At 34.2% G+C, this 8694-nt stretch overlaps 2 protein-coding genes across 2 annotated transcripts; one reads left to right on the top strand and one right to left on the bottom strand.

Moving 5' to 3' along the window:
* The first annotated feature begins 1930 nt into the window (after window positions 1–1930).
* Window positions 1931–5032, top strand: LOC104108385 (uncharacterized). Its single transcript, XM_009617406.4, has 2 exons — window positions 1931–2202; window positions 4733–5032. Exons 1-2 carry the CDS (start codon window positions 2037–2039, stop codon window positions 4822–4824), a joined length of 258 nt encoding a protein of 85 aa, XP_009615701.1. The 5' UTR covers window positions 1931–2036; the 3' UTR covers window positions 4825–5032.
* Window positions 5033–6445: 1413 nt separating this feature from the next.
* LOC104108384 (chaperone protein dnaJ 8, chloroplastic-like) lies at window positions 6446–8490 on the bottom strand. Its single transcript, XM_009617405.4, has 3 exons — window positions 8028–8490; window positions 7692–7760; window positions 6446–6858 (listed from the first exon to the last, which is right to left on the bottom strand). Exons 1-3 carry the CDS (start codon window positions 8253–8255, stop codon window positions 6673–6675), a joined length of 483 nt encoding a protein of 160 aa, XP_009615700.1. The 5' UTR covers window positions 8256–8490; the 3' UTR covers window positions 6446–6672.
* Between the last annotated feature and the right edge of the window lie 204 nt (window positions 8491–8694).

Here is an 8694-nt window from a genome sequence, read left to right on the forward strand (position 1 = left end):
TAAAAAATTTTATAACTGAATTTCGACCCCGATATCAAAAAGTTAACTCCCCGGTCAAACTTCCCAAAAATTCAACTTTCGCCATTTCAAGCCAAATTTTACTACGGACTTCAAAAAAAATAATATCGGACACGCTCCTAAGCCCAAAATGACCATACGGAGTTATTGGAATCATCAAAACTCTATTCCGGGGTTATTTACATATAAGTCGACATCCGGTCACTATTTGAACTTAAACTTTAAACCTTTGAACTAAATGTTCCAATTCATTCCAAAACCTCACAGGACCCGAACCAATTACTCCGAAAAGTCATACAATAACTGTAAAGCACAAATTAAGCAGTAAATGGGAGAACGGGGTTGTAATACTCAAAACGGTCGGACGAATCGTTACACCTATTTTGTTTATGAATGATCCAACTGTAATACTAATGTATGAATATTTAGTGGTTTATATTAATGATATCCCGATGGTCAAGTATCTTAAAAGTTGCTGGTTTTAGGAATGACAGTGCTATTATTTATATGATATCAACAAATGAAATAAAATTTTCCAGTGAATATCAATGGTGTTGAGATGACCAAACAAGTTACTTCTGTCAGATTTGAGCATGAATGCCCCCATTGGCACTGTTTTATAGTATTGACTTGGTTTTTCTAATGCTTTTGCTTGAATAATATTTTGCTACTTCATGTTTAGACAATGCAGATTATACAAGGGTAGGAGTTGGGACCCTCTCATGTTTCATTTCTGAATTATGTAGAAGGGAATATCATAAGAAATGGTACAATAATAAGGAAATCCTAAGTCCAAAATGTTTCATGTCCACACTCTCGTGACCGTCATGCTAGTAAAGATTGAATTTTGTGTGGATGCATCTTCCTCTCTAAAATTTCAATCAAAATTTACTCTCTTAATATAATTTTGATACATATCAACAACTTTATGTAAAAAGATAGTATTGATAACTTAAATACAAATTTTATACAACGATTCATACATTATATAATTATTTTTCAACTTTCATACAACATTCAAATAAAAAAAAATTATATAACTACAATAAAATACAATTTACATACAATTATACTACAACTTTACTACAATTTCATAAGTATATTATATGTAATGTGTTCTTCTTCTTCTTCTTCTTCTTCTTCTTCTTCTTCTTCTTCTTCTTCTTCTTCTTTCAATCTGAAATTCAACCAAAATCAAGTCTAATCTTCATCAAATACCCTCAAAATTGAGATACAAACTCCAAACAATATTCCCAATTGTTTGCAACAACACTCAATCCAAACAAATAATGGTTTTTGAAAATCCAAATTCGAATTCAAAGCTTCAAAGCTTTTTAATGGCTATCAATGGTGGAGAGTCAAACACTTTCAAAATTTATTGAGTCGACATCTATACCAGTCCTTATTGTCCCACTATGACACAATGCAAAAAGTTTCAATTTTCATAAAACGTATGACAATGCAACTTATCTAGAACATCTTATATTGAAGTTGGGACAGTATGGGTAAGAGTTCAAAAACGGTTAAAGTGACGTAATGGAACCTTAAATACGTTTGCTCGTTTTTGTTGGTACACTTTAATTTTATGAAATTCTATGAATTTCGGAACGTTAGTAATTAACATATCCCAACTACGTGTAATGTGGAAATAGGATCGGGAAAGAGGAGAGGAGAGAAAAAAGGAAAAAAAGGTGTAACTGAATCCCTCAAATTAAGACACTAATAATGAGTTGTATATAAATTGTAATAAAAACTTATTTAGGGTTAATAATATACAAAACTAAGACAATTTTGTTAAATAAGTTTTAAATATTATATAGGAAAAAATTACTAAAAATAAAGAAGCGTTGCACCACGAACAAGTCAACACGTGCAGCGAAAGGGGGTCGACAAGCCCAACCGCCTGCTCGGACTAAAAATGAATACTCCTACTCTTGTTAGGGAAATACTCGCAAAAGAAAATCGATAGGGTTTAAGGGTTTTAAGCAAAATAGAGAGAAAGGAGAAAGGGCAAACAAATGGAGAAGAATACGGGAAGTGAGACGAAGACAATGAATAGAGGAGGAGGAGGGTTCAGGGCAAAATTGGAGCATGTCCTATATAGCGGCGAAAAGAAGCACGTCGTAGCTGGCATCGCCGTCATCAGCGTCGTCTTTGGCGTTCCCTGGTACTTCATGACCCGAGGTTCGTCAATTTTCTTCCCAAATATTTTACATAAGTTTATCCAAGTCGCCCAGTATAGCAACAATTAATTAAGTCTCCATCTTAAACTAATTGGGGTCTAATGTATGAATCATTAATATCCAATTGTTCCAATCGGGCTGTGTCATTCCACTTCTCAATAGGAAGTTGGTATTTTTTCTGCCTTCCAAATTACCTCCCTTGAATCTGAATCTCATTTATTTGTTACCCTGCTACTGATCTGAGACTACTATAACATGAAAAGTAAAAAGCGGATCATCCCATAAGAAGCATCCAATAAAGCTTATATATTTAATTTAACCTGTTGTAGTTTATAATACATAAATGTCTTTAAGGATTGAAAGATTAGAAGCTCTTGTGAGATTAGGTAATCTCATTGATTTTCTCCTCTTGTGTGGATTTTGTCCTTTATTTATATTGTTATTGTTGTCGCAGTGTGGTCTCTTTGTTTTTCTGGTAGACTAAATTAAACTGGCAACAATTAATGCCCTTCTTGCCTGCTTGTTGCAATAAAGCAAATGCTGATTTTATTATTTGGTATGTTCCAAGTCGCCTAGTTGTTACAACAAACAAATAAATGTTGTTTTGAGCTGTCATCTGCTGAATTATTCAGTTTTACTTCAAAGGAAGATAAAAGAGAGATATTTTTCTGTTCTTTAGGGTGGTGGTGGAGGGGGAGTGTTTGATTCGGGTTGTTCTTTGATTACTTTAGGAATGGAAGCTGTTAGGATGTGTCTATGTTATAGTAGAAACAGGTATGTAAAAAACCGAATATATGGGCAGTACAGCTTTTGTATATAACGGACTTTATGTGGTAAGGTGGTTTGACAAGTCTGGAATACTAATCACCCTGAATAAGGCTGAAATGAAAGAAACCCTCTTCTTTTCATTAACTAAAATGAAACAGGAAGTCCATTTGTAAATAGTAAGAGAAGATTCGAGAGAAACGGATGCTTTTAAAATGAAATTTCACTTTCGGTAGTGGTTCTGAATAACTTCATAACTGCTGTAGAAGTTCCTAGTTAATAAGGTTCTGTAGGCCTATGAAGTGTGCTGATACAAAAATATTATTTGCTTTTGACTGTCTTTGGATTTTGTCGTTACGGGGTTTGGTCAAACCTATTGCTAGAAACTAACTTAATAACTGTACACAAGTCGGTAAGGTGGTTTGAGGGACTTTATGAGGTAAGGTGGTTTGACGAGGCTGGAATGCATTCACTCTGAATAAGGTGGAACGAAAGAAACCCTCTACTTATCATTTTACTGAAATGGAATACGAAGGCAATCTGCATATAGTAAGAGAAGATTCGAAAGAAATGGATGCTTTTAAAATGAAATTTCTCTTTCGGTAGTTGTTCTAAATAACTTCATCTCATGAAAAGATTGTTGGCATAGCTCTTTATCAAAAGATTGTTGGTATAGGTGCACTACCCTCATCCCTAGCTAAATAATTGCCGTAGAGGTTCCTAGTTAATAAGGTTATGTAGGCCTATGGAGTGTGCCGATACAACAATATTATTTGCTTTTGACCGTCTATGGATTTTGTAGTTAAGGGGTTAGGTCAAATCAATTGCTAGAAACTAACTTATAACTGTACACAAGTCGATAACTAAAAGATACTACTCCTCTAAAGATATAAAAGGAAATGGATGTGCCATGTACAAGCTTTATTTGAATCCTAAGGGGTTGTTTGGTTCAATTGTGGGATGGACAAGGATATCCGATGGGATTAGTTATCCCACCTTATATATGGATAGCTAATACCATCTTTTTGATATAAAATTTATACCAGTATTAGCTAATACCTATAACTAAAAATGGGATAAATACAATCCTTAATTTTATTCCGGGATTAGTATCCTTATTCCGGTAACCAAACGACCCCTAACAGTAGTTATAAGCATAATGATCCAAAATGGTTATCCAATTACGTTTGCCTATTACTCCTATTATGCTAGGTTTTCATCTATTTGTATGGAGTACATGCAACTGCGATTTCAAATGGTCAATTCAGCTTCTGATACCAACTTTTATGTAACTAATGTTATTGTACATCGTATGTAGGTCTTCGTTTCATTTCTTGGAATGGTATTGTGAAAAAAAAGAAAGAAATGATGGATGCAAGTTTTAGAATATAAAGAAATAGATAAATAAATAATAAAGCGGTGAAGAATGCCCTATCATGCTGATCCAAATTAGAGCTTTTTGTTACTCGCTTGTTGTATGACCCTTCTTGTGGCTTTCTTACCCTTTCTCCTTTCCTCCTTTTGCTTTTCTTTTTCCCAATCCTTGTTCTGTTTAGAAAGATAAAAAATCATACTACATTACGAGCTATGGACGATGTGTATGACCATTTGTTGTATTCCTCTTAACCTTTTTATCTGCTGCGGGAGCATTGTTAGATTAAAGAAGCAATAAAATACATTTGTGCTCCGACGACTCCACTCCATCTGTGGATACAAGGAAAGGGTGGAAAACTGATGAATCTTCTTTTTCCCTTTTTCTTTGGAAGGCTCCAAGCAACAATCTCACCAAGATTACCTGGAAAAAGCTGATAAGGCACGGAGTGCGAGACTCTCTGCTGGTTCAGCTTCAGCTAAATAATGGATGCCACAGAAAGAGTTAGTTTAATCAAGTTTGCGCTGTCAGTTCCTTAAGGCTTTTGAGGTAGGAGCATGCTATTCTCTGAGGACATGTTGAAATGCCTCTCTCTTTTGGACAAACTTGTGTTATATTTCATACAAAACCAGACACAACGGAATAACATAGTTTGTGTTCGTTATCTTCATATTGGAATTCATTCAATTCTCTATCTCCCTTGCGTGTACTTTTTTCAGAATGTAGCCTTTCTTGTCACGTTCACTACTGATTAACACGTGGATTAACTTAAAAAGATGAGATTTTTACTTCATTTGGTCGTGCTGTATTACTTTATCGTTTTGAATGAGCAGAAACAACCTGCATTGTTTAGATTCAAATATCAGGGCCGTCACATAAGAGGTAGAGCGTTTAGGCGTTCAGCACATTAGTTGTGTAGGTTTCTACTCAGGAAGTAGACAGAATCGTAGTTTCATGAGTGTTATGATTTCACCAAGGACAATATTGTTAGAAAAGTAGTAGTCGTATTGATAGTGTATCCTACGAATCGTCCGTGTCTGCAGCTTGCACTTTACTACAGACATTGAACACTTCAAAAGCGTGAACGAAAGCTATTCCAGCAAAGGAACAATTTTTCACATGCTTGCATTTTCACCATCTTCATCACTATATATAATTGACTAATGGGTCGTTTTGTTCATAGACTAGTTATGATAAATTAGATTAATACATATACTGATATATGAGGTAAATACAGGAATTGTCTCAGATTGTTATTCTACAATTGAGAAAATTAAATTTATTAATAGATATGCACGTTTATATAAACAAATTAAATTAAAATTATTCAGTATAATATTAGCACAAAATAAATCAGAAGAGGTTTTCTTTTTTCTTTACTTAACAAGGTGTGTCGAGTATCTCTGGATCAAAGGAAATTCGGATTTCGAATTTTATAAAATGCATCGGATGGGATTTTAAAGTTTGGATAGGGTAAATATTTCGAATTTTTGGATCGGATTGTACACCTTATTAAGGCTATTAACAATCTAATCGGCTACTACACTTTTTAAGGCTATTATTATTTACCATTCTATTAAATTAAAAGGCAACAAATGTCTTCCATTGTAATAGACAACAAAATTTTCATAGGGAGATGAAGAGACATAAATATAAGACTTAAGAGAACCGGATAGAGCAATATGAAGGGAGGTTATATAAACTAAGAAAAAAAGAGTCTAAAGAAAACAAGAATTAACACTAAAATATAATTTTAATATTTATACATATCCATATAATTCGAATTTCGGATCGGATTAAAATTATACCAATCCGAATCCGAAATTTTAAAATATCGAAAATCCGAATAGAGTGGATTGGTTCGGATTCTCGGATACAGCCTTAATCTTGTGCATTTCGGATCAGCACAAGTTTTAACTATAATATGATAAGAGTGGTACTTCAATTGGTGATGTCGTCTTATTAATTTTTTCAGAATCATTAGACTAACCATTTCCATTCAAGATGATTGATAGTACAAATTTTGATCATTTGCCATCAACAGCTATTCTCATTGGTAGCATCATCATTATTTCTACTACAAAGTTGTACTCGGTAATGCCAGTAATTTTTTTTAAAAAAAGATCATCTTTATTTATGAACGAGATGCATATCACATCATCAGAGTTAATAAGAACAAATAAGGAGAGAATCCCAACTATGTACATAAGAACTATCCCCACTTGAATTATGTACAGAAACCTCAAACCATTCTTGATTTTATCAAAGATGGGTGGGTTTTTGAATTTTGGATTTTCGACAAATAGATGATTTCCAAATCCAAAGTCATTAAGATTAGATGTAAGGATTAATATGAGAAGTATAGTCGCGAATACCAGCACCTTCCCATCCCATCCACTCTTCCCACATGTCCCAATCTGGTTCATTCATTCCTCTCATAGATTCATCATTATTGTCATCATACTCCTCATATATCTCCATCTCTCCTCTTGTTTCACCCCTTAAGTTACTCATCACAACCTGCACCACAAATCACACACACCCCATCAGAAAAAAAGGAGATTTTAAGTGTAGAAAGTAATTAAGGTCAGCTAATCTCTGCTCCATTTAATGATATAGATACACAGTTCTAATCCAAATTAGACATAGCAACACTTGCATCCAAGTTCCAAACAAGTCACAATAGTGGGATATCCCACCTCCCACCCTTTAAGTGTAAAAATTATCCTGGAATTAAATAATAGCCCCAAACCAAGCCTGAGATAAAATTAATCACAAATTCTATTTCGTGATTATTATCATTACCTCAGGTACGAAACGACCCCTAAAGGTTAATTAATATCAGACCAATTTAATGATAAAGATCCATTTAAAATCCAAATTCATTATAATAAAAGGGTAAAACCACTTGTACAAGTTCATTACGCAATAAAGATAGTGACATTACATCAGGTAATTGGCAGATTTCAACTTTAGTGAAAGAGACTTTACTACGTTTGTAAGTTCAATCAATTGGTTAGAAAACCAACAAATGGAGTGATTGATACCAAGTAAAGCCATTGTTTATGCAAATAAGTCAAATTCCATTCAAGCTCTACAAGTTAAGGGTCCACCACTTTGATGTGTTCTCAAGAAATGTTTAGCTACCATTACAGTAGGATAGCTCTTTCATATTCTTATGTTCTCTACTTTAAAATCGGAATAAAAGACATCACATAATTCATCCTACTTGACTTGAATTAGAAATTACTTCACACACAACACTGTTCACATATTACCATTAAAGCAACCCAAAAGCAGAAATAAAATATATGAATCAACATAAGATCTAAGTAATATGCAGGAAAACTTACATCGTATGCTTCATTGATTTGGTGAAATTGAACGCCACAATTGCTTCCTCTACATACGTCCGGGTGATACTGAAATTCAATTAAATACATCATATTAATTAACATTTTATTATAGGCATCTAAAATAGGCAATAACCGGATTAAACTGCAATAACTTCGTAGAAGCAAATTAGCCTCTTTTCCTTTCAAATTATCAGACTTAAACCAGAAATCCAATAACCAAGCTTAAACAGTAAACACCATTAAAACAATTAAAGGATATATTTTTTTTCATTGTGGGTCTAAATTAATCATAAATCAACAATTTAGATGGGGGATATAAGGAGAAAGAAATACCTGAAGAGCAAGCTTTCTAAAGGCCTTTCTGACCTCAGATTCAGAGGCACCGGGTTGAATCCTTAACGTCTTGTATGGATCAGCCACGGTAGAAGATACACAAGAAACCCGAAATCCATTTTTGTTATTTTTGGTCTTCTTCTTTGATATGTTCCTCAAACGAAACAAAGATGCAGAGGCTGCCCCACAACCCCCAATACCTCCCAACATTCCCATTGCAGTAGCCATTGAAGATTTGAGTGAACAAAAAATAGAGAGCTATACCCAACCAAAGATTCAACTATTTAAGATATATGCCCACAATAGGAACTAGCAATCTTTAAATAGATTACGAAAATATCTAATGTCAATCAATTAACTGCAAGCTTAAATACAGCGAACCAAAATGGGAATGAGACTATTTAATATCGAATATCGAATAATGTAGTTAAAAAGGTCAACAACTTGTGAAAAGGGCGAATATGAAATGGTGTAAATAGGAGAGGGATTTATAATGGAATGGTGTTGGTAAATATTTCCCATGAGGGGGAGAAGGGGGGGGGGGGGATTCTTATCCAGGACCAAGAGTAGTGATAATGGTGAAAACGGAGGTGACGTGTCTGTCTCTTTTTTGGGAGGTGACGTGTCTGTTGTGGAGCGGGTTTAGCTTTATTCGTGAGGAGAGAGA

This window comes from Nicotiana tomentosiformis, chromosome 3, assembly GCF_000390325.3.
Source record: "Nicotiana tomentosiformis chromosome 3, ASM39032v3, whole genome shotgun sequence".
Lineage (NCBI taxonomy): Eukaryota > Viridiplantae > Streptophyta > Magnoliopsida > Solanales > Solanaceae > Nicotiana > Nicotiana tomentosiformis.